Source organism: Taudactylus pleione, unplaced genomic scaffold, assembly GCF_031769625.1.
Source record: "Taudactylus pleione unplaced genomic scaffold, aTauple2 ptg000016l, whole genome shotgun sequence".
Classification (NCBI taxonomy): Eukaryota; Metazoa; Chordata; class Amphibia; order Anura; family Myobatrachidae; genus Taudactylus; species Taudactylus pleione.
The window spans coordinates 45001615-45027072 of record NW_028284418.1 but is presented as its reverse complement, the minus strand read 5'-3'; the positions used below and the strand labels follow the sequence as shown (position 1 = coordinate 45027072).

The window sequence follows — 25458 nt, the reverse complement described above, 5'->3', positions numbered from 1 at the left end:
ACATTTTGAATGTGTCAACCATTTAACCCTGTCACCCTACATACATGTCTACAGAAGGATGGACGACTTAATGACCATCTCGACTTTTTGACTGTCGACATTCTGAATTAAAAAAATTTTTTTTTATGATCGACCTGCAAATTCTGATGTGCCCCTGGCCAGGCAGCTATGAGGGGTGTGCAGCTTGGGCTGTTGTTCCTGCTGCAGTGTCTCTATTTGCTCAATCACAGGCTGAACATCGGAGCCAGAGGAGTGTGTGCTGATCCCTGATTGGAGGGAATGATCACCTTAACTGTGTATGCAAAATTGTTCTCTGAACTGCACAAATTTTGGGTCAACAACGGCACATTTTTGTTTTTAGTACTGCACACGATATTTTCCCTGTGGGAAGCAAGAGATGTTTGCTTCTGTTTGAAATCTGGGAGAAATCAACTATTTGCATACTCATTTCACCCACTGTCCCCAAAAACTTGTTACACCACTGGGCTGGCTTTTTACTTACCGTCTGCAGTCACGGCCTCTCTGGCTCCGCCACTCTGGTATCCAGTGGCGGAACTGTTTTGGGGTCTGTTGCTGGCTTCGTCCTCTTAAAAGCAGCCACGGTGGGTCCAGGCTGTGTTTGTGGCAGCTGACCCCTGACTCTATTTGGTGCCCAATTCAAACAGCCCTGCTAATTTAAACCCCCTCAATGCACCATACTGATGCCAGAGTATCAGGGCTCCTGCTTATGCCCCAGCTTTACATCTGTGCTAATCTTAATCCTGTGTACTGACTTTCTCTTTTCTGCACCTTTGCTTGTGACCACGCCTTCAAAATGTTCCGTCATTCTGCACCTTCGTCTGTGACCCTGACCTCAGGCTGTGCTCTAGTTCCTGTACCTTTGCTAGTGACCAGGACGTCGTCTTGCCTGGTAATTTTTCTGTCAGCTGATCCTGTACCATGCCTGCACAGTGGGGCAGTGAGAGGGCCACAACCTGTGGATCCCCGGCAACAAAGCCCATCCTGCTCTGCCACTGTTACATTAGACTCCGTGTCTCGACTGTGCCATTGCTAAGCCTGGTCTGACTTCAACTTTTATCCGCGTAGTGCTACAGCACTTTGGTTTAGTTCAGTGGTTCTCAAACTCTGGGCCTGATTCAGACCCGCTCGCAAGCGCATTGCGCTTGCAAGCGGGTCGGTGGTGGCCCAGTGCGCGTGGTGTGAGAGCCCCGAGGCGAGCGCAAAAAGCACTCGCTCCGGAACTCACTACAAAAGAGGCGGCTGTCGATGTCGATCGACAGCTCGTCCCATTTTGCAGGTGTGGCGGGGGCGTGGCTTCACAAATGGAGGCGTTCCCATGCGAACGCCTGCCGTTTGTGGGTGGCCCCACTGACATCACTCGATTTGAGCCAGAAGCTCTCTGGGGCTTGCGGCCACGAGACTCTACCACAAGGGTGCATTTCACTTGATGAATACAAAACTGAAGAGAAAATGCCCCAAGAACAAGCATTAACTGAAGACATTTGCAGTAGAGGCCTTTCAGAGCATCACCAGGGATGAAACCCAGCATCTGGTGATATCTATACGTTCCAGACTTCAGGCTGTAATTGCCTGCAAAGGATTTGCAACAAAGTATTAAAAAGTGAAAGTTAGATTTAGGATTGTTTAGTTTGTCCCATTACTTTTGGCCCCTTAAAATGTGGGAGGCACATATAGAAACCGTTGTAATTCCTACACCGTTCACCTGATTTGGATGTAATTACCCTCAAATTAAATCTGAAAGTCTGCAGTTAAAGCACATCTTGTTTGTTTCATTTCAAAGCCATTGTGGTGGTGAATAGAGGCCAAAATATGAAAATTCTGTCAATGTCCCAATATTTATGCACCTGACTGTATATATAATATAATATTTCAAGGTTCTTACATTCACTTACAAAGCCCATCTCTGATCTCATCTCCCTTCACCCTGTCCGCCCTCTACGTTCAACAGATGCATGCCGTCTCTCCTGCCAACCGATTACTTCCTCCCACACCCACCTCCAGGATTTTGCTCATGCTGCTCCCTACCACTGGAACTCTATCCTTCTCCTCATCAGACTCTCCACCTCTCTACAAATCTTCAAATGGCCTTTCAATACTCACTACTTCTTCAAAGCCATCCAGCTCTCACCCTAACCCGCTGCTACATGTCCTTCCTGTGTACCGCATCTGTCATGTCTGTCTGCCCCTCCCCTTTAGAATGTAAGCTCTCACGAGCAGGTCCCTCTACCATCTTTGTACCCTCCTTACATATACTTTCATCAACTCCTTACTTCCCACTAGGGCACCTAACACTTGGTTGCTTATTTGGTGTTATGATCACTAATGCAGTAATGTATATAATCCTTGTTCTTGTCCTGCATTGTATTGTACTGTAAGTCACTGGTTTCTTGTTCACTTATTTATGTACTTTGTAAGGAGCTGCGGAACACTTGTGGTGCCATATAATTAACGGATAATAAAAATAATAATATATTGCTTTTAGATCTGGAGACCTATATTCCAAATATTTCAAATGGGCGAATAAAAAAACCGTACTTTTATATTTCTTTTAACAAAAATGGATAAGTTCACCTAAACCAGTGGTTCCCAAACTTTTTCTAATCACGGTGCACTATAGTACATTTTGTCCATGGCACCCCTGGGACAAAAGTTTCTTAATGAGAATTTCAGCAAAAATGAAATGTAGTAAGTTGTGCTTATGTCACCCTTAGATTCAGTTATGTGGTGGTAGACAGGGCTGTGCTTCTTATCGGTAGCTGTTCGCGCTGGATTTACCTATCACACTGACTAAAAATCATTTTATTTGGTACTGGACCACCAAGCTGTCTCACCCTTGCAAGTGACCTGAGGCACCCAGTTTGTGAAACGCTGACCTAAACAATAATATACATGGCGAAAGCGGTTTTGAATCCATGAGTCCATGTATTTGTTTGTTAACAAGGTTTAGCCGTCCGACCCCAAAAGAAGATCATTTTAATAGAAAGAGGAATAAGGCATTCAGTCAGAAAAAGTAACATTCCTGTGAAGTAGAAAAAAAAAACTTCTCAATTTGTCCAAAGAATTTAAATAAAAAAAACAAAAAGTTCTACAAAACTTTCACAGAACGGGATCAGCTTGTTTGCCATGGCTCTAATGATGTTGGAGCCTGATAAAGAGACATTGGTGGCTGCAGCACTCGGCAACATGGTTCAGTGAAACCAGTTCACTGCCAACCGTAATTGAAAACAGAAGCTCAAACCCATGTTAATCAAGGTCAATGCCATCACCATGTGACATTGAAAGGTTTTTTTTTTTTTTTTAACATTTTATTTTTTTTAAATAAATTTAAATGTGACTGAAATACATACACGTAGGTAAATCTGTCTACAAATAAATAACTTTACATGTTCCCATTAATTAAAGAGAGATAGAGAGAGAAAAGGGGGAGGGGGGAGAAAAAGCAAAACATTTAACCCCTGTAAAGTATGTGTTAGTAGCTGTCCGTCAGCCAAAGAGTTTAAGCTGGTCCCTGGGAAAGAATGTAATTGCAGGCCTGAAAAGAGCTTTTCTGCTTGTTAAGACAATAGCACAAAGGTCAGGCCTGCAATGTGCACTACGGGGTAATTTGCAATTCAATCTCCCAGTTCATTTTATGTCACAATTTAATACATGCAAAACATTTTTAATTGACTATAATTCATGCTACAAATTAGAGTTAAATCTGTTAGGGTAAAAAAAAGCTACAATTAAGGTTGATCCATGAAATTATTTGTATATTTAACAAAATGATTATGCATGTTAAAACATGTTATAACAGTATGTACTTTATGTATTCATATATTTTTGTTTTATTTTCATTAAGTATGTAAAATATACAGTACTTATTTCATACAAAACTGTATGAAATACCCAATTTACATTTAATCCTAATGAACACAATTCTTTTGACTGGGGCTCTTTGGCTATCTGCCAGGATGATGTCATTCTGTATGCTTGTCACCTTGGAGTCAGAGGTCCAACTACAATAAAGATAAGGGCACCTTGCCTCAGAAATTAAGTGTACAGCATTCTTTTTGGACTAAAGCAATGCTGGTAAAATACATGTAATAGTCTAAAATTAAGATTCACAGAAGCGGGTGACCTCAAGATGTCATTCTGGTTCAGTGACAGCTCGAGACGGAGTCCAGTGCAGAATTTAAAAATGAAGCCCTTTCAAATTGCTTCGGACTGCGACACTGTGGGGCTTATGCAGGGATATATGCATTTCTTGTGTCAAAAGTGCAGGTGTAATATCCGCGCAGTAACTCTGTACTTGGATTCGACTAGAACAGCATGTTAAGGGCTGACTCTGAATTGGGAGCAAAGCAATATAGAGCAAGTAAAGGGGGGTATCCACTAGGCCATTTTAGCAAGCAATTGGACGATAACGACGTTATCGTGCAATCGCTTGCATCGGGCATGATTTGGTTGGAAGCAACCAGCGATGCGTGTGCACGCTGGTCAATTCCGACATCTATCATCGCCCGTACATGCTGGTCAACTTGACGATCCCGTCAGGTTCAGCATGTGCGGGGATTATGGATGTGCCTGGACTGAACGGGTGAACGTTCAGTCTAGACACATCACTAGATATACAAACGAGAGCACAATTGCAATGTCGTAATCGTGCTCTCGTTTGTATATCGAGTACTGTATACCCGCCTTAACTCTGCACCTTGGTTAAAAACATGTTGCACTGCAGGGGGGCAGATCTAAAATGGTTGTGTACAGTGGCGGCTCCAGAGGTGGGGCTGCAGCAAAGTCCAAAATTCAAATAGGGGAGCCACACCAACTGCCATGTCAAACGCTGTCAAACATCGCTGGCCAGGACTCCCTGGCAGTTGGTGTGACTCCTCTATTTGAATTTTGGACTGTGCTGCAGCCCCGCCTTTGGAGCCGCCACTGGTTGTGTATAGTGCCCCTTCAGTAGATGTACCTGGAAGTGACGTGGAGTGAGGGTGGAAGTAGAGCCGTAACAAGGACCCCACCAGTGGTGTAAGTTCATCCCAGACGCCCGGAGGCAAGTTATAATTTGGTGCCCACCTCCCCCCTCCCCCGTCACTGTGCCTGACACTGTAAAGTAGCAACTTGCATGCAGTTGGGCTATAGATAGACGAAGGCAGCAGCTGATGGTCTGACATGGAGCTCTCCACTAGTGTATGGTGGCTTTACAGGTGGTAGGAAGGGGTGCCATGTATTGGGCGGCCGTGACGGTACACTCCGGGTACATAGTTACAGCCCTAAGTGGGGTGAATATGTTGTGGACAATGGAGGAGGTGCCCCTTCAGAGCTGGAGACGATGCCGCCGACAGAGCCCTGCACTCTTTGCAGTCGCACACCTCTAGTTACGGTCATGGGCGGAAGTGTGGTTCCATGTCCTTGAAGGCCACCAAAAGAAGAAATGTGTACCCTCGTGGGCTCGCTTCGCTTGCCACTGGTTACCATTCCCACTCTCTCCACGTGGATGGTAACTGATGACATTGGATAGTAACTGATGACGTTAGGGTACATCTACTGAAGGGGATCTATCTGCAACTGATTTAAAATATGAAGAGAAATCTAGATTTAGGAGGGGTGTGTCCAAACTCAAATCTAAATTGCAGTGTAAAAATAAAGCTGTCCAGCATTTGTGGGCTACATGCAAAAGCAGCAAAAAAATTATAAATGTTTTTGCATCCCTTGCATTGCAACATGGTTTGTTCTAGATACAATGTAACTTTTATTTTTTTTATTTTGCTTAGCTCCCAACTCAGAATCAGCCCCATGGACTCTCCAGAACTAAGCCCAGGGAGAACAAGCAGCATCTCCTCGCATGGGGGTCTGAGAGAAGCTTTTTTTTAAAAAATCGACCTATCCCATCATGGGGTCGTTACTACCAACACCTCTAAAGTATGGTGTGCAATCTATGAAAGATTGCTTAGCCTAAGGGATGTGACATGAGTGTCACGAAATATATTATCCTCCAGACTTTTGTGTTGGAAATAATCGACTATTTATGTGATCACGCATAAAGGAGTTGAGGGGTCAAGATTTTCTTTTATCTACAAGGATCATAATAAGGATCTGTGCAGAGAGGCTGTCCTAAATTCCTATGGTTTAAAGATATATCAATAATTAATGCAGATATGTAGCAAGAGGATCATATTTTAATTGGTTATAATTCTCACTTTGAAGTCAAACACGAGCACCAACCAAATCCAAAAGTGGCATTATATACAGTTAGAGATGGCAGTACTTTAGATTAATTATGTGCCTCCCTATATTGTCACATCCTCACAACTAAAATTTGTGATGGCATTGGGAAAATACAAAGTGGATAACTTAGCATAACTATGTACTTTCCTTAAAGTTGTAACTGCTGCCACTAGCGAGGCTGCAAACCTCACCAATTGGGAAAAGAGATGGCAGTGACTTCAACTCAGGGTTGGTTTGAAGATTTAGTTGTACTACTTGTAGTTCAGCTACTGAACCCAATGAGTTTTACTGTCATTTGCTGTTGCCTTTTCTTTTTCTCCATTGGTGTTATCTGTGGCTTGTTTGGTGCCAGCAGCTGGAGATACAACTATACCAGATACCAGGCAAATAGCTATTTTCAGCTAGTGGGTATGACAAGATTGACCGTGGTGCACCAAGCTAAAACCTTCTACAGGAGCAGAAGAGAAAGGAAGTTCGGCTTAGATAAATAGGTGATGGTCATCACATTACTGTTAAATTTAAACACACTGACACCACTTGACTGAGTGTAGTCCGTTACAAATGTTAACATGCCTTAACAGTAATAGTCACTTTGAGAGCCAATAAAGGATGTAGAAGACATTAAGGCCTGTGTTCCAGCACCTTACCAAATAGTTTTTTTTTTTTTTTTACTAAATCCATCGTGTGGAGATGATTCTTTTTGGAATGTTCCTTTTTCACACATATTATGGCAGCCTAGTGGATAATATTTCTGCCTCCCAGATGCAGCAGTACATTCCCTTGCTGTCTTGAAATGTGGGTAAACTCAACTCCCCGATAAAATGTAAAAAGGTGCTCACACACACTCGTTGGCTGCGCTCTCAAGTGGTTTTCTCACGGGAGACTCGTTGGGTGGAGGGGGGTGGCTGCACTCTTCTGGCTTCCTGGATTGGGGAGTGTATGTGTGATTTACGATATACCATTTTAGACTCCATGTTTGATCCTAATGACCGATATATTGTGGTGGATGTGGAGATGGAAGGTACGTGATACATTTTGGTAAATGTTTACCTAATGTCAACCCTGGGGTTCATGATTTAAGTCAAATGTTGGCTGGTCGTACTTTATATTCATTGATCATTGGTGGAGATTTTAACACTGTGGATGATCCAGCCATTGACCAATCTTCCCCGGCTTCTAGATTATCCTCGCAATGTTGGCATTATATCCAGGAATTAAAACACGTACTTCATTTGAGGGATCCCTGGCGTCTTTTGAACATGACAGATAGATCTTGCACTCATCACGCTAGAGCACATCATTCTCTATCACTATCTATAGATCATTTTTTAATAACTACCTCGCTTTTGACTTCGGTCAAATCAATGGACATAGGACATATTATAGTTTCCAATCATGCCTCAATACGATTATGCCTGTATTTGCAGACTACTTATTCCTGGGCCCGCTTTTGGTGTTTCCCAGATTACCTTTCTCAGTCAGACTTTAAACACTTTCTGTCATACTCTTGAACTAACTTCCTAGATGACAATATAGAACATTGGGACGATCCAATACTTTTCTAGGAGACGTCAAAGGGGGTGATGAGGGATCACATTATAGGTTACGTTGCAAAATAAAAAAGGGATAACACTAGAAAATATCAATCACTGCAAGAGGCTGTATTATGTAGTTTCCGCAGCAACCCCTCTGACTTAACCCTAGCACAATATTTACAAAACAAAAAGCTGTTTGAGTTGTCTTTAACCTCTCTGGCGAGTCAGCGTCTAGATTACACAAGACACACCTATTACAGATGGGGACATCTTTTCTGCGCATGCGCAAGTCACCGAGAAAATGGCCGCCGCCATTTACCTAACTATACCCCATAACATTGACCATATGACTGAGCCAACATTCTTGCCTGCTTTGCTCACTATAGAAAGGAACTGTTGAGGGGGTATGCTACAGGTGTCCAAAAAGATTGTGTATTACAGCTATTTCTACCCTTGTCAGGGTAAAATTATACTGCGCCGAACTGAATACGGTCAGAAGAGGAAACTCTGACAGCTCACGAGTACAGTAAGCAGATTCTGCATTCCGAAATAAATTTGTAATTTTTATTTTATGTTTCTGGTGCGTGTGAGGCTGGCGAAGCTGGGTGGTTTCTTAGCAGGGATAATACACTTATGGTGTTGCGCTAATTGGATTTGTAATTACAAATAAATACTTAGCGTGGCAGAAATGAATTCAAGACACCAAATAAATCTACCATGAATTTAATAAATACACAATAAGCATATCAGTAATGGTATACAAATGACATATAACAATCACCTTAATATTGTAAAAGTCTGTACAGACTATCATATATTACCATGGAACCTCTTGATTCCTAATAGAAACCTGCATAACTGACAAGTTTACTAAAGAAAACATAAAAATATCAAAAAAAATTGTATATTGCATGTAAACTGTGACCAATCTTAATCTGACAGTTCTCACCCGATTAAAGTCCACATATGAGAGTCCTAATAACCCCTTGATTTTACCTCTGGGTTTCGACAAGGGGTAGTGCTGGAATGTTTTCCAAAGGTGTAAACAGTACAATGTTATTTAGGAAACACGGACTCCATGCTAATTCGAAGCGCACATATAATCCACCTGTATATCCTGAAGAGGTATAGCTGTTATTGGTATCTCCTACCGCCTGGCCAATGGACATGGTTATCCTCTGACGGGGAAATCCTGAGGCTGTAATATGGTCAACACATGACCGCCTGGTTATCTCTCACCGTCTTGAATCCAGCCAGTGGGCACCATCACCGCAATGTGTAGCGCTTATGGCTCTCCGTGGAACTAAATGGGTATCCAAAGTCAGCAAAACGACTGTGTCACTTGATGAAAATCCTCTAACTAGTTTCGCTTCCACTACATGAAGCTTTATCAAAGAGATTCATGCTCTTTGTTTGGGATCATCAGCAGGTGATCTTTTATTGGGTTTACACTAGGGGTGAGCAGGTTCGGATTTCTGAAATCCGAACCCCTCCGAGCCCCCCGATCCGAGTCAGGCTCGACTTTTCCCGCCTGACTCGGATCTGAAATCGAGGCAAAACGTCATCATCCCGCCTTCCGGGTCTCGCGGGTTTTGGATCATATATAAGGTACCCGCGTCGGCGCAATTTTCTCACTCGGCTGTGGACAGTGAAGAGGGAGGGTGGGAGTTAGGGCTGGCTGGGCTGTGTAGTGTAGTGTTGTGCTGTGCTGTGCTGCTGTTGTCCATAAGGGCTGTGTCCACTCCTCCAGTCCAAAGTCCATAGGGGCTGGCTGGACTGTGTTGTGCAGTCAGTTGTCCATAGGGGCTGTGTCCACTCCAAAGTCCTGTGCAGTGTCCCAGTCCTAAAGGGGTGCTGTAGTGTTGTCCAGGGGGTGCTCTGTCCATCAGGGGTGCTCCCCCCAAGTGCAAAAACAATAAATATTTTTTCTGTGTTTGTGAATTGTGTGCGCAGTAGCCGCACGTGTATCAACAAAGTAGTGCCAAGCGTGCGTAAGTGTCATAGGTAAAGGGCCGGCTGGGTTGACCATGAAAGGGTGCTGTAACCCCCAAAGTGCACTCCAAACAAAATAAAAAAATATTTTCTGTTTGTGAATTGTGTGCACTGTGGCTGCACGTGCATCAACAAAGGAGCAGCGCCAATTGTGCGCCAGTGTCCCATAGGTAAAGGGCCAGCTGGCTTGTCTGTTAAAGGGTGCTGTAACCCCCAAAGGGCATTAAAACAAAATAAAAAAATATTTTCTGTTTGTGAATTGTGTGCACTGTGGCTGCACGTGCATCGACAAAGGAGCAGCGCCAATTGTGCGCCAGTGTCCCATAGGTAAAGGGCCAGCTGGCTTGTCTGTTAAAGGGTGCTGTAACCCCCAAAGGGCACTAAAACAAAATAAAAAAATATTTTCTGTGTTTGTGAATTGTGTGCACTGTGGCTGCACGTGCATCAACAAAGGAGCAGCGCCAAGCGTGCGCCTGTGTCCCATAAGTAAAGGGCTGTCTGGCTTGTCCATTAAAGGGTGCTGTAACCCCCAAAGGGCACTCCAAAAAAAAAAAAATATATATTTTTTTGTGTTTGTGAATTGTGGGGGTCATTCAGACCCACTCGCGAGCGGCTGTCCGCTCGCAAGTGGGTCGATGGTCCCCACTGCGCATGCGCACGACGGAGGGAGCTCCGTCGTGCGCATGCGCGAGACACGACGAGCGACGGACTTTCCTTCGCTCGGAGTGTCTCATCAAAGGGGGCGTGCTGTCGATGGTGACTGACAGCACGCCCCCTTTGGTGGACGTGCCGGGGGCGTGCCTGCCAGACGGAGGCGTTCCCAAGGGAACGCCTACCGTCTGAAGCCGGCCCCACTGACATCACTAGTGATGTCAGTGGGAGTGATTTTGGCTCTGATAGAGCCAAAATCACTCTTGGCCTTGCGGTTGAAAAACCCAACCGCAGGCTTTTACTCGCAGTTCCGATGGTCGCGATGGTCAAGACCATCGCGACCATCATTTGGCACGCTCGTATATGCTGTGGGTGGTGACCCACAGCTATACGAGCGGCCAGGAGGACGCTCCATATTAATGGAGGTGGGCCCTGATTCAGAGCGAGCGCTCTGGTCAGAGCGTCCGGCTCTGAATCAGGGCCTGTGTGCACTGTGGCTGTACGTGCATCAACAAAGGAGCAGCACCAAGCCTGCGCCTGTGTCCCATAAGTAAAGGGCCGGATGGCTCTTTTCTTAAAGGGTGGTGTAACCCACAAAGTGCACTAGTCTCTAACAAAAATAAAAAATTATTTTCTGTTTGTGTGCGCCTTAGCCGCACGTATATATCAATATCACATAAATGGAGGACCAAACTTTCTCAGATAAAAATAAAATAGGGAAAGATCAAGAACCACTTGCTCCTAGTGCTGAAGCTGCTACCACTAGTCATGACATAGACGACGTCTGCCAAGGCCGATGCCCAATGTCATAGTAGAGGGCACATACAATCCCAAATGACAAAGTTCAGGAAAATGACCTTAAAAAAAACATTTAAATCATCTGAGGAGAAACGTAAACTTGCCAATATGCCATTTACGACACGGAGTGGCAAGGAACGGCTAAGGTCTTTCCCTATGTTCATGACTAGTGGTTCAGCTTCACATGACGATGGAAGCCCTCATCCCGCTAAAAAAATCAAACGAGTTAAGTTGGCAAAAGCACAGTGAAGAACTGTACGTTCTAAGAAGATATCACAAATCCCCAAGGAGAGTTCAAGTGTGGTGGCGGTTGCGATGCCTGACCTTCCCAGCACTGGATGGGAAGAGGTGGCTCTTTCCACCATTTGCATGCCCTCTGCAAGTGCTGAAAGGAGCACCCACAGTCCACTTGCTGATATGCAAATTGAAGATGTCACTGTTGAAGTACAACAGGATGAGGATACTGGTGTAGCTGGCGCTGAGGAGGAAGTTGGCGAGGAGGATTCTGATGGTGATGTGGTTTGTTTAAATCAGGCTCTGGGGGAGACAGTTGTTGTCCGTGGGATGATAAAGCCCATCACGGTCATGCCTGGGCAAAAGACCAAACATTCCACCTCTTTGGTCTGGCAATATTTCTATCCAAATCCGGACAACAACTGTCTTGCCATATGTACCATACGTAAAGGTGAAATAAGTAGGGGTAGGGACGTTAACCACCTAGGAACATTCTCCCTTATACGTCACCTGCAGCGCGTTCATAAAAAGTTACTGTCAAGTTCAAAAACTTTGGCTAAGACCGTAAGCAGTCCTAAATCCCTTTGTCCTGTTGTATCCAAGCGCCTGCAAACCACACCGTCAACTCCCTCCTCGTCAATTTCTTCCTTAGCCAGGATCGGAAGTAGTCCTGTAGGCCATGTCACTGGCATGACTGACTCTCCTATCCGGGATTCCTCCGGAGGATCCTGCATTGCTACGCCTACTGCTGCTGTTGCTGCTGGGAGTCGTTCATCATCCCAGAGAGGAAGTAGGAACACCACTACTTTTACTAAACAATTGACCCTAAAACAGTCCTTAGCTAGGAGGATGAAGTACGACAGCAGTCATCCTGAAGCAAAATGTATAACTGAGGCCTTGACTGCTTTGTTGGTGTTAGACGTGCGTCCGGTATCCGCCTTTAGTGCAGTGGGATTTAAACAATTGAGGGAGGTAGTGTGTCCCCGGTTCCAAATCCCGTCTAGATTCCAGTTCACTAGGCAGGCGATACCGAGACTGTACAGAAATGTCAGAAAAAGTGTCCTCAGTGTCCTGAAAAAATGCGATTGTACCCAATGTCCACTTAACCACGGACATGTGGACAAGTGGAACAGGGCAGACTAAGGACTATATGACTGTGACAGCCCACTGGGTAGATGTATCACCTTACGCAGCAACAACAGCAGCGTCACCAGTAGCAGCATCTCAGAAATGCAAGCTCGTTCCAAGGCAGGCTACGCTGTGTATCACCGGTTTCAGTAAGAGGCACACCGCCGACAACCTCTTAGAGAAACTGAGGGAAATCATCGCCCAGTGGCTTACCCCACTTAGACTCTCCTAGGGATTTGTGATATCTGACAACGCCACCAATATTGTGCGGGCATTACATCTGGGCAAATTCCAGCACGTCTCATGTTTTGCTCACACAATAAACTTGGTGGTGCAGAATTTTCTGAAAAGCGACAGGGGCATGCAGGAGACGCTTTGGGTGGCCCAAAAAATTTCTGGCCACTTTTGCCATTTAGCGACTACGTGCCGAAGACTGGAGCGCCAGCAAACACTCTTGAACCTGCCCCGCCATCACCTGAAGCAAGAGGTTGTGACACGGTGGAACTCAACCCTCTATATGCTTCAGAGGATGGAGGAGCAGCAAAAGGCCATTCAAGCCTATACATCCACCTATGACATAGACAAAGGAGAGGGTATGCACCTGACTCAAGCGCAGTGGAGAATGATTTCCGTGTTGTGCAAGGTTCTCCAGCCCTTCGAACTTGCCACACGTGAAGTCAGTTCAGAGACTGCCAGCTTGAGTCAGGTCATTCCCCTTATCAGGCTTTTGCAGAAGCAGCTGGAGAAAGTGAAGGAGGAGCTAAGACGGAGCGATTCCGCTCGGCATGTGGGACTTGTGGATGAAGCCCTTCATTCGCTTTGCCAGGATTCCAGGGTGGTCAATCTGTTGAAATCAGACCACTACATTTTGGCCACCGTGCTCGATCCTAGGTGTAAAGTCTATGTGGTGTCTCTCTTTCTGGCCGACACAAGCCTGCAGAGGTGCAAAGACCTGCTGGTGAAAACACAGTCAGCTGAAGTGGAACGTGACACGTCAACAGCTCCTTCTTCATTTTCTCCCGCAACTGGAGCTGCAAGGAAAAAACTTAGGTATCCTAAGCAACCCGCTGGCGGTGATGCAGGGCAGGCAGGACCAAGTTTGGACATCTGGTCCGGACTGAAGGACCTGGCAACAATTTCTGACATGTCTACTGTCACTGCATATACTGTCACCATTGACAGAATGGTGGAGGATTACATCGGTGACAGCATCCAAGCAGGCATGTCAGACAGTCCGTACCTGTACTGGCAGGAAAAAGAGGCAATTTTGAGGCCCCTGTACAAACTGGCTCTATTTTACCTGAGTTGCCCCCCCTCCAGTGTGTACTCCGAAAGAGTGTTTAGTGCAGCCTGGAACCTTGTCAGCGAAAGGCGTAGGAGGTTGCTTCCACAAAATGTGGAGAAGATGATGTTCATAAAAATAAATTATCAACTCTTCCAGGGAGACCAGCCTCCAGAACGTACAGAGGGAACTGTGGTGGTGGATTCCAGCGGGAATGAGTTAATACTCTGTGAGGATGAGGATGTACACAACACTGAAGAGGGTGAGGAATCGGTGGATGAGGAGGATAAGGACGACATCTTGCCTCCGTAGAGCCAGTTTGTGCAGGGACAGATTAATTGCCAGCTTGTTTTGTGGGGGCCCAAACGAACCAATCATTTCAGCCACAGTCGTGTGGCGGACCCTGGCGCTGAAATGATTGGTTTGTTAAAGTGTGCATGTCCTGTTTATACAACATAAGGGTGGGTGGGAGGGCCCAAGGACAATTCCATCTTGCACCTCTTTTTTTTCTTTGCATTATGTACAGTTTGGGGCCTAGTTTTTCAAACTGCCATCCTGTCTGCCACTGCAGTGTCACTCCTAGATGGGCCACGTGTTTGTGCCGCCCACTCGTATCTCTTAGCATAGTCATCCATCTACCTCGGTGCAACCTTTTGGACATAAAAACACTATTGTGAGGTGTGAGGTGTTCAGAATAGACTGGAAATGAGTGGAAATTAAGGTTTTTGAGGTTAATAATAGCATAGGAGCAGAAAAATCAACACATTCTGTGATTTTAGCTGTTTTTATGTTTTTTTAAAAAAAAATACAGATCCAAAACACAAAACCCAGAACCCAAAACACCGAAGGGTGGTTTTGGCAAAACCAATCCCGATCAAAATACAAAACACGAAAAGTGGCCGGTGCACACCCCTAGTTTACACAGACCCATAGGTGTTTGCAGCTGTGGTCTATTATTCAATTGTAGTTTATTAGCGCCAGGCTGTTATTTGGTGGGACATATTGGTTTCTTAGCAGGACAAGAATACTCCATCAATAAACTATAATGCAGGAACTATATCCCAATATCGCAGTCTTTACACCAAGAATTAAGTCTGTTAAAAAAATAATAAATAAAAAAAAGTCGAACATTTTAAGTTAACCAATTATCCAAAGGTTTATCAAAATCTATTTTTTCCCAGCAATAAAATATAAGGCCTGGCATGCCACTCGTGTGCTCATAGGAAATACGGGAGATTTGCCTACTCTTTTGGGGGTGCGGGGGTGTTACCCGAAAAATCGTGAGCCTCCCGGGAGAGTAGGCAAGTATGCAACAACAGCACAGCAATCATTTGCGGTAATTTCCAAACTAATGAGCTAGGCTGATATATGAAGTACGGTTTCTATATTCCGCTTAATTTTGCCCTTCTATTTGTTTTCATTTGAAACAAGATCTTAATTATCTTTATGAAGAAAGTCAACCAAAAAATGAGTAGCTGAGACATACATGTAGACATAGATGAACAGTAACTGGAGATGGGTAACTAGCCTACAGGCTGGCAAACTCAAATTAAAATAAAATTAAGTGCACCAGCTACATATTAAGATTTTAATAATACTCCCTTTCAGTTTGTTTCAAGAAGTAAACCTACAATGTTTATCTTGCTGCATCTTATACAGCTTTAATGCAAGTAATTAATTTTGGTAACTTTCTATTGTCTTCTAGATGATCTTCCTGAAAATTTTACTGCTTCAAGTTTCAACATGACAGCTTCCAATCTCACGACCCAAAAAGTTATAAAGGGTAATGTGGTACCCCACCCAGTCCTTTGGGTATCTCTTACTTATTTTCATAACTTCAATTATCGTATTTTTATTTTCTGGTGCTGATTTAGATAGCAATCTCTGTATGGTAACCATTGTGCTCTGATTAAAAGGAAACCTTTTTAACTTCAGTTTTGTGTTGAACACCATTGTCATACCTTGAAAGTTTTTAAAAATAATCTACAATATAAAAATGGTTATCCAGATCCACGGCAGCAACCAGCCCTGTATTATTTTGCATGCTGCCTATAAGGCTATGAAAGGGAGAGCTTTGCTGAGCCTGACAACTGTTTGCATGCAGCAGTTGTCACATTTTCCCGTTCCTTGTTTCCTTAATTCTTTTAATCTCAGGTTCATGTTAAGATTTGTAACACAGGCTAGTAAAATGTAATTGTCAGAATTGTATATACTGCTGTTATATAATGTGTTAAGCAGTGTTTTCTGTTTTCTCCGTCTTTGTAGACAGCTGATGTTCTCATTAAGTAGAAAAATTGTAGTGGTGTCCGAGCCCAGGTCTACACATTCACAGTTTGGGCAGACACTGGACTGAGGGCCTGATTCAGACCCTCTCGCTAGATGCGATCACTCGCATCCAGCGTATGCAAATTTTTCAAAGTGACGCCCTGGGAAGCGATCGCTCGCCAAGACATAAGCACACCCACTTTGGCTATGTGAGCGATCGCTCTGTGTATGCAGACACCCATTTGCGAATGTTGAGATGCCCACTTGCGCACGTCATCTCCAGGAAGTGTATTAAAACACTGGTACATCGAGCACCATCGGGAGCGATCGCAGCGCTTGTGGTTGCCTTACCCTACCGCAAGCACTGCGAGGACTTCAGCGTAAAAAACAGGCATGTGACGTGTACTATGACGCTGGCTGTTAATTATGCACGCCTTAAAAACGGTGTTGAAACACCCAGGCATGCCTGCGTCGTTCACACCTCTACACCCCCGTTGATAGTGTCCTGCCCCTGTTACCACCCACAAACGGCCTCTCCTGTCATTCATTTCACTGGGCTGTCTTTGCTGGGTGAGCAAGCGGCCTGCGATCGCACAGAGTAGTTCACGAACGCGCTGAACGAAGCGTGCACATGCGCGTTCGCAGACCATCTGGCCGCTTGCGAGCGCACAACGCTAGCGAGCGGGTCTGAATCAGGCCCTAAGTGCCTGCAGTAAATGCTGCTCAGCCTTGTCAGAATAGTGGGCACATACAACTCTGACAGTGCATGCCATGCAGCAGTACCATGAGAAGGGTGGTGGGTGCCCTGTAGAGGTAGCCCAAACAGTTATAGTTCTGGGCTGCCAGCATCCTGCCTCCCCCTCTACTGTGTGGCTTGCGCTGCTGAATACAGCTGAGGCAAGGGGGACACATTAACTGGATTCCTGAGGGACCGGGGCACCTTGGAATCTCAGGGCCCCGGTACATGTGATTCACCTTTGTCCACCCCCTGTCGCCGGGCCTGATTTTACCCCAAGCTTTTACACAACCATTCAGCATTAAAAGAGCTTTGTCTTCAGTACAGCACAATCGTTCATCATTTGGACATGTAAAATTATATAGAATTGGATAAATTTACTCCAATAAGGATACAGTAAGAGTGGTTCTATTTGCTCAGAGGACAGGTATATAGAACTGATATGTGCTCAGATTGGGATAAGTTTTTTTTTTTCTTAAATCCCTTCTAGTTTAACATATTTTACTGAACTCCCTTGAGCAGTTTGGGGGTGGGTATGGGAGCCCGGGGACTCTGGATGCTGGCTGTCAAAAGACTGACAGCGGCATCCCGATTCTGAGAATCCCGACAGGGGCGCGGTAAGTACTTTAACCCTCCCTCCTTCACACCCTAACCCTCCTTTTCTGTATCCTAACCCTACCAAGCACCCTAACGCTCCCGGTTAGTGCCTAAACCTATCCCTCCCGCCTTAGTGCCTAACCCTAACCCCCACCCCCCCATCTGCAGCCTAACCTCCCCTCTCCCGAAGCCTAACGCTAATCCACCCGTGGTGCCCAAACCTACCCCCCCCCCCGCCCCGCTGCTAATGTCGCCTGCCATACTTAAGATCGGGATTCCGCCGTCGGCAACTCCACTCATGTAGGAATTCCGCAATCAGTCGTGTGGCCGTGGTTCAGGATTCCGGCGCCGGTATTTCTGCAGCCGGCATCCCATTTGTAGGTGTATAAAGTACATCCCGTGTAGTTTACATACTGTAACAAAATACAGTGATTGACTGCAGTGGTAATGTGCCTTACTTTTATAACCGTTTTATTTCCCCTTATTTTACATATTATTAGAATATATACCACATTTTTGGGAAATTGTAGTCTAACTATTTATTTTACTAAGGCAGTGGTTCCCAAACTTTTTTGAATCACGGTGCCCTAGACCATCAGTATTGTTTCACGGCGCCTTTTACCTCAGCCGATGCCGAAACGCCAGTATCGCTATGTGCCCTGGGGATTTCGGCGGGCCTCATTGTGGCTCAGCTAGAGGCATCGCTGGGGTACGGACTGCGATCGGTTTCACGGAGATGGCAGGTAAGATGATTCCTCATGGAGAATCATGCGCGGAGCAGTCCAGGCCTCCGGTGTAGGAGACGCATCAGAGGCAGCTGTAGGTGAAGGTCTCGTTTAACGTGTCCTCACTAAGGCAGCCAGGGCCATATCATCTGTCACCGGGGATGGGTAGTAGATGCACTAGAGCGCACTAGGTAGCGTCTACTACTGTAAGGCCAGCGTACCCGTGCCATCAAAATCGCAGCTTAGTGGAGATAGGCGCTCTCCCGGCCGCTCCTCCCCCAACCCAGACGCAACTTCCGGTTGCGGATTCCCGCCTCTGGTTTGCTACTTCTGACCACCTAGTGTGTGAGACGCTCACAGTCCACCTTGGGTGCGCTGCTGAAAGCTGTTGGTCTCAGAGGTTAGGTCTGTTTCTCTGTATACCTCTCCCTTGGGTCAAGTATATAGCACTCTATATCCTACCAATACCCCTGAGGGGGCTGGTTGGTTGATTCAGAGTCCATTTGTATTTAGCATTTGAATATATGCATTGTATGTGACTGAGATGTGAGCTGCTGTATTTATACTGCCTTTTTGTTTTCAAAACTGTCAGATATATCTATCACTGTGTTTCTCCTCATCCCTCTCAAGGTGTGTGGGGTCTCTTCAATTAAAGTCACATTGCATTTATACTCTATAATTATAACTGTTGCACATTGTTATATCTAAAGGTAAAGGAGAGAAGGATGAGCTTCCTGTGCTAAAATCATGTAAATCCCGTTTTGCATGCCTGTCTGAACAGGATTTTGTGCAAGATGGGTTGTGTAGTGTCTGTTGCAAACAGCGACCTTTTCTATCTTGTACACCAGCGCAAGAACCACCCTGGATGGCCTCTTAGTCTCAGGTGTTGTCAGAAATTGGTGGACAGGGCTGCAGCGTTGCGTGCTCCTGACACAATATTGCCTCCTTTTATGGGATACCCACAGTATTTGCTCCTTCTATGTATATGTCCCCCATGAATCCCTGTTGGTTTGATTCTTCTGCTCACTCTAGTCATAGTATGCTCCCGTCTATAGCCTCTCAGAAAGTGGTGCAGGCGAATAGACCAGTGGCAGTAAAGCAGGGGCATAAGAGAGGTTCTCTTCAGACATTGCCTCAGGATTCTGACTCAACGTCCTTATCGCACTCAGAGTTCTGGGTCTTGCTCAGTGGAAGAAGACCATCAATCCTCTATGGATGTCCCCTCTCTGGTGAGAGCGGTTAGATTTGTCCTCAGTATAGAGGAAGAGGAGGTTCCGCCGAAATCTAATGGTGCCTACACACGGTCAGATGAACGATTGAACGATTTTACCAATGATTTGAACGATTTCAGACAGTGTTAAAATGAATTAAATCATCAAAATCTGACTGCAAACACAGCCGATGTCAGATATCATTATCTGACATGCGGGAACGCGCATCGTTCATCATTGCAGGTACACATGTCAGATTTTCTTTCAGGTATGAACGATTGAACGATTTTTAAAATCATTATCGTTCATATCTGACAAAAAATGTGACCGTGTGTATGCACCATAAGACTCCGGTCTTTAGGCATCAGAAGGTGGCTAAAGATTATTTTCCTCAGTCTGAACAACTGACAAATCTCATGTCTGAAGCATGGTGTACTCCAAATAAGCATTTTCATGTTACAAGGAATTTAACATCTCTATACCCATTTGCACTTGGTGAATATTAACAAATGGGAAGTTCCCCATCAGTAGATGCTCATGTAACTAGATTGATCAAGAGCTCTACATTACCCATTCCTGCAGCATCCTCATTAAAAGAGGTTACAGATAGAAAACTTGATAACTATTTATCTTTGATTATTAGTGAAGAAATTGTAGTCCCGGCCTTTCAGTCTTCAGACCTTTCTAAGGGTGAAGCTTCCCTTGATGTGGTTCGTGCCCTACGTATCTACGTGGATTGTACCAGCTCCATCAGGAAATCAGATGCGGTCTTTGTGTTATATGGGTTTCACAAATGAGATTGGCCAGCTAACAAACAGACTGGTTGCGTATGACTATTTCTCAGGTCTATACACAAGGTGACAGCACATTCTACTCGGTCTGTGGGACCATCGTGGGCAGTTTGACATGGCGCCTCAGCTGATCAGCTGTGTAAGGCAGCCACTTGGTCTTCTGTCCATACCTTTATCAAATTCTATGCGTTTGACACTTTTGTCTCCCAGGATGCTTTCTTTGGGCGGCGGATTCTCCTCTCTGCTCAGGAGCGTCCCCACCCTTAAGGGGGACTGCTTTAGGACGTCCCCAAGGTAGATCCTGTGGAAGAAGAAGAAGAAGAAGAAAATTTGAGTTATGGTATAACATACCTCAGTTAACTTTTTTTTTCTTGAAGGTCCATAGGGTCCACAGGGCGCCCACCATGACGCACCTGGCCTCAGTTGGGATCTGTTCTTTGCTTTTTTGTATCACTGATTCCCTCTTCATATTTTGAGAGTGTTTCTTGGGTACATTGTACTTCCCTCTCCACTTTCCGTCTCTTGTTTACAAACTGAATGCCTGTGGCTGGGGGCTGGGTATATAGGGAGGAGGACCAGTGCATGCTGGGAGCTTCAAAGCTGTAAGCTGTTTGGTGCAATGGATCCCCTCAACTACATACCCCAAGGTAGATCCTGTGGACCCTATGGACCTCGAAGAAAAAGAGTTAACTGAGGTATATTCTACCATAACTCCAGCATTACTCGTTTCATACATAGGTGAAGTGAAAAACTTTCAGGTGAAAACAGAAGTTTTCACCAGTGCTTTGGCTTTTTACTAGTTGTTAAGTAGACCCCTTAAAGGATGGGGGTAGGGAGGCCAAATCCAAGCCATTTTTCCAATTCAGGGATTTGTGATTGTAAAACCTTCAATCCTGGGATTCCCGGGATTGAGTTGGTCAATGGGGCGGGTGGACATGGCAGAAGGGGCGGGCTAGCGCGGGGACAGCTGGGCGGGGGGGGCATCCGGGCAGCATCTGAGCATGCGATCACTAGTCCCGAAATCCTGGGATCTCACTGATCCCAGTATTGGCCTCCCTAGATGGGAGGACATGACAAACTCCATTTGGTCTCCCCCACACGTAAGCCTCATGTCACCAATGCAGCTCTACCAGGACCTAATCATGAAGCCACACAAGTTGCTTCAGTTATCAGTGCCTCATTCCAAGCATAGACCTGTGGATGCAACATCGTTTCCAGGCCTTGTTTGAACATTTAAGCTCCATTCTTGTAAACCTCCACTTTCTGTGTTAGTGCATTTAATAGAGCCCTCAGGATGCACTTTTACCTTGGCAATATCTGCTGCATTTCCTGTACCTGTCATCACCAACTTTTATGCAGATGAATGTGCTGCCATTGAGTGTCCACCTGTGTCTATACCCTGTGCAGTGACAACATTGCAAGTAGTGTTGTTTTATATGTATTAGATGTGGTGCCTGACCCTATTGTGGGCTTCTGTGTGATGATCCTACTAAGCTAACGAAAAGCTGGCTGTTATCACCACCTTTTTTTTTTTTTTTTAGCCTCTGGCCTGCTCTCACTTTGCCTTCTGTTTTGAGGATCGTCTCTTAGCCTTCAGCCCCCATTGTCTGAGGTTGTCAAAATCTCCATTGATTCTGACCTCCTCACTTGTGTTGATCTCACCCTAGCCCCTTTGAGGGTCTCTATTTGTCAAGACCAGCCCTGATTGATTCAGGGAAATATAAAACAAACTGGGGGGTTTCCTTCTACCAATTATGCCCATGACTGATCGTGGCAATGCCCCAACTGTTTGACCAAACCATGTTTCACTTCTACAGAGTTTGAGAGCTGTGGGCTCGATTCAGACCCGCTCGCTAGATGTGTACGCTCGCACCCAGCGTATGCAAATTCGGCACACACCCAGCAAGGAAGGCGATCGCACGGCAAGGCATAAGCATGCCCACTATGTCTTGGCGTGCGATTGCTTTGTGTATGTAGACGCCCACCAGCCTGTCTTAAGACGCCCAATTGCGCACAACATCTCCAGGAAGTGTATACAACCATCGGTACATCGGGTACCATCGAAAGCGAACGGAGCGCTTGAGGTTGACTATACTCTACTGCAAGCACTGCGATCACTTCAGTGTGAAATAAAACCAGGTGACGTGTACTATGGCGCTGCCTGTTAATTATGCACACCTCTGAAACTACATTGAGACGCTTAGGCACGCCTGCGTTCGCACCTCCGCTCCTCCGTTGTTAATGGCCAGCCCGTCACCACCCACAAACGGCTTCTCCTGTCACTCACTCTGCTGTGCTGTCTATGCACAGTGAGTGAACACTTCCCGATCTCTCGCACTGGTTTGCGCACTGCAATGCATACACATTCATACAATGCGACAATCGGCCAGCTATGAGCGAACGCATCCTAGCGAGCGGGTCTGAATCAGGTCCTGTATTTCCACCTTATGGAAACAGCCACATTAATAACCACTCCAACACTGTGTCCTCAATACCAATTTGTCTCTGAAGCCAGCTCACGGAAATATTTTGGACCTGTCTCCATCATCTCCTTCTAGCATTTTCCAAGTATGTGGAAAATAGCACGAAAGAATAAAGTATTGTCTATCGAACGCTTTTTCTACTTCTGACAGTTTTGCTGGAGGGAGGGGGAAGCGAGCCCGCCTATGCCGTCCTAATAAAACTCCAATTTCTCCTGGAAGCGCTGGTGCTGATCATAAAACACATCTGTCTAAAAAAGTATTTATTTTAAGGAATAAATAACAAGAGAATTTCATGGGTTCTCAGATCACTGATGTTAATTTACTGACCGTTTGATTAGTATTATGTACTAGAATACTTAAACTATGTTGCTACTTTCTGTACAAGGTAGCTTGGATGCTGTGACGGCAAATCAGTCCACAACAGAACGTCCCCGAGATCATGGAAAAAGAGACCGCAGAGCTGCAACTTCAAGAGCAGAGAGGATTTGGCCAAGTGGTGTCATACCGTATGTCATAGGAGGGAACTTTACTGGTTAGTGGTTTTCAACTGTTCAGAATTATGTTGTAGTAATGGAAGTAGCACTTCCAGAATCTGTAAAAGCAAAATAATCAGTTAGAAATAGTTAAAACATATGTTCTAATGTCTTTTGTAATGGATGACATCGGTAGTATAAAAACCGGTATACATGTGGTGCAGGATTTACAGCAATTACGGCTTTGCAAAATAACTTGAGACATCATTCTTTGTCCGTAATTGATTTTTACTAGATTAGCAGTGTTAAGCTGGCCACACATCTAAAGATTATCTGTCCAACCAGCCAACTAGTTGATTGGTTGGAATGGAAATCTGGTAAGGTATGAAAGCAAATGACAATCAGCAATTTGCTTGCAAATGGCGGAAAATGGACAAAAACTGTTGTTTGAACAAATTGTTGTCTGAACGGCCATCTGTTTTCTGGCATTTAGGAGCAAATTGCTGATCATCAGTTACTCCCATACGTTACCAGATTTTCATTCCAACCAATCAACTAGTTGGCTGGTTGGACAGATAATCTTTAGATGTGTGGCCAGCTTTAGAGAATTACAAAGATTTTTTTTTTATAATGGGTTTAGATATAAGCGCAATGGGCGGGGTTTTACATAGTTTACATATACTTACTGATTGGTAGGACTAGCAAAAATGTGGGTGTGACAACTGCTGCTGATGATCAATCAGCCTGTGCTATGGAACTGTTAATACGATGATGTTTTACATGCCCGTTGCACTGTACGGAAGTCTAGTTGGGCTATGTTCTGATGGAGCTAATAGGATGGAGCCTTATATATTTATAAATATCTGCTCCACTGTTTATTCCCTCATTTATATTTCTGCAGCTCGATGTGTCAGGAGGAATTCGCATTTAATTGGTCTTAAATTGATCTTTACAGGCCCTCAAAGAGCAATCTTTAAACAAGCCATGAGACATTGGGAAAGATATACCTGTGTGACATTTGTAGAAAGAACAGATGAGGAAAGTTATATTATATTTACTTACAGAACATGCGGGTAAGTATGAAATCTGAAAGTAAGAGAAACATTATTATTTTTTTAAACCTTTACATTAGACTGAGGGTCTTGTGCGAAGATCAGGCCTTCAGTTTACTTGGGCTTTTGGAAAATAAGAGTTAAAAGTATAGAGTAGAGGTTCCCAAAGCACTCAACAGCTCAGGTTCTAGAGAGATCCATGGTTGAGCACAGGCAGAGCCGTAACTAGACTTTTTGGTGCCCTGTGCCAGAAAGAGCATTGGCACCCCCCTCATTTTTCAAAGGGACATAATGCACCCAAAAAAGGGCCATGGCTTCAAAGGGAAGGGCCAGGGAAGAGATAGGGGAGGCCAAGATGTTGCTGGGGATGAAATAAGAGGAAGCTACAAGCAAGAATGATAATAAACAGAAATTTGACAGGCCCAAACAGCTCCCCCTAACCTGTGGTGCCCTGTGCGATGGCACCGGCCGCTCTACCCTAGCTACGGCTCTGAGCACAGGTGGTTAAATCCAATTGACTGAGTTACTAATGAAGTCACCTGTGGTCAGGCATGAATATTCTTAAAACCTGGACTGTTACAGTGCCTTGAGGACCGAGTATGGGAATCTCGGTATAGATGTAATATTGTAATTCTCTGTTCCTAGTTTTAGAAAGTCTGTGATAGCCCAGGCTTCAATGCCCCATCCACACTGCACACATCCAGTATAATGTCACATGTTTGAGCTTCATTTTGGAATATACATGAAGAACTTAAAACAAAATTATACATTTGTTCCTTTTTTTTTTTTGTAATAACCATGTTAATGTCCGCTTAATGCCTTGTATTTCTAACTCTTCGTAGGTTCGTTATAAACAGAATATTTTTATGGTTAGGGCTCAAACACTGGCATTTTTTTGGTGTGGACCATGAACATTTAAAGGGAGTACAGTGTAAGAAAAGTTAAAACCTCACAGTCCTTCTAGGATCATCATCATACACATGGGCTTGGCGTCCCATGATATTCTTTCTGTAATATTAGCAGTGAACCACATGCAGACATATATGATATGCAGATGCAATCGGGTGCATTGCTCCCTATCAAAACTAAGGGCCGTATTCATTAGTTTTGCACCCGCGGAAAAGTTTTGCCTGCCCGACTTTTGCCGACATCACGTGTTTTGGACGCGGAAACTTATCGTGCATGTCCCCGCTTTCCGCCGTGTTCAATTCCAAAACAGGCGAAAGCAGCAAGCGGCGAATTCAGAACAGACGGAAAGTACTGTCAGACTT

The 25458-nt window shown here is 44.9% G+C and overlaps 1 protein-coding gene across 2 annotated transcripts in view; it reads left to right on the top strand.

The window, feature by feature from the left end:
* TLL2 (tolloid like 2) overlaps positions 1-25458 on the top strand; it is a 195175-nt gene that overhangs the window by 126894 nt on the left and 42823 nt on the right. The window contains exons 3-5 of one of the 2 annotated variants that reach the window (XM_088473853.1): positions 15560-15637; positions 23048-23194; positions 24091-24208. In XM_088473853.1, coding sequence (XP_088329979.1) covers positions 15560-15637; positions 23048-23194; positions 24091-24208 — 343 coding nt within the window. Of the gene's footprint in view, positions 1-15559; positions 15638-23047; positions 23195-24090; positions 24209-25458 lie in introns of those variants that run through there. The other variant, XM_088473859.1, reaches the window with a different exon arrangement.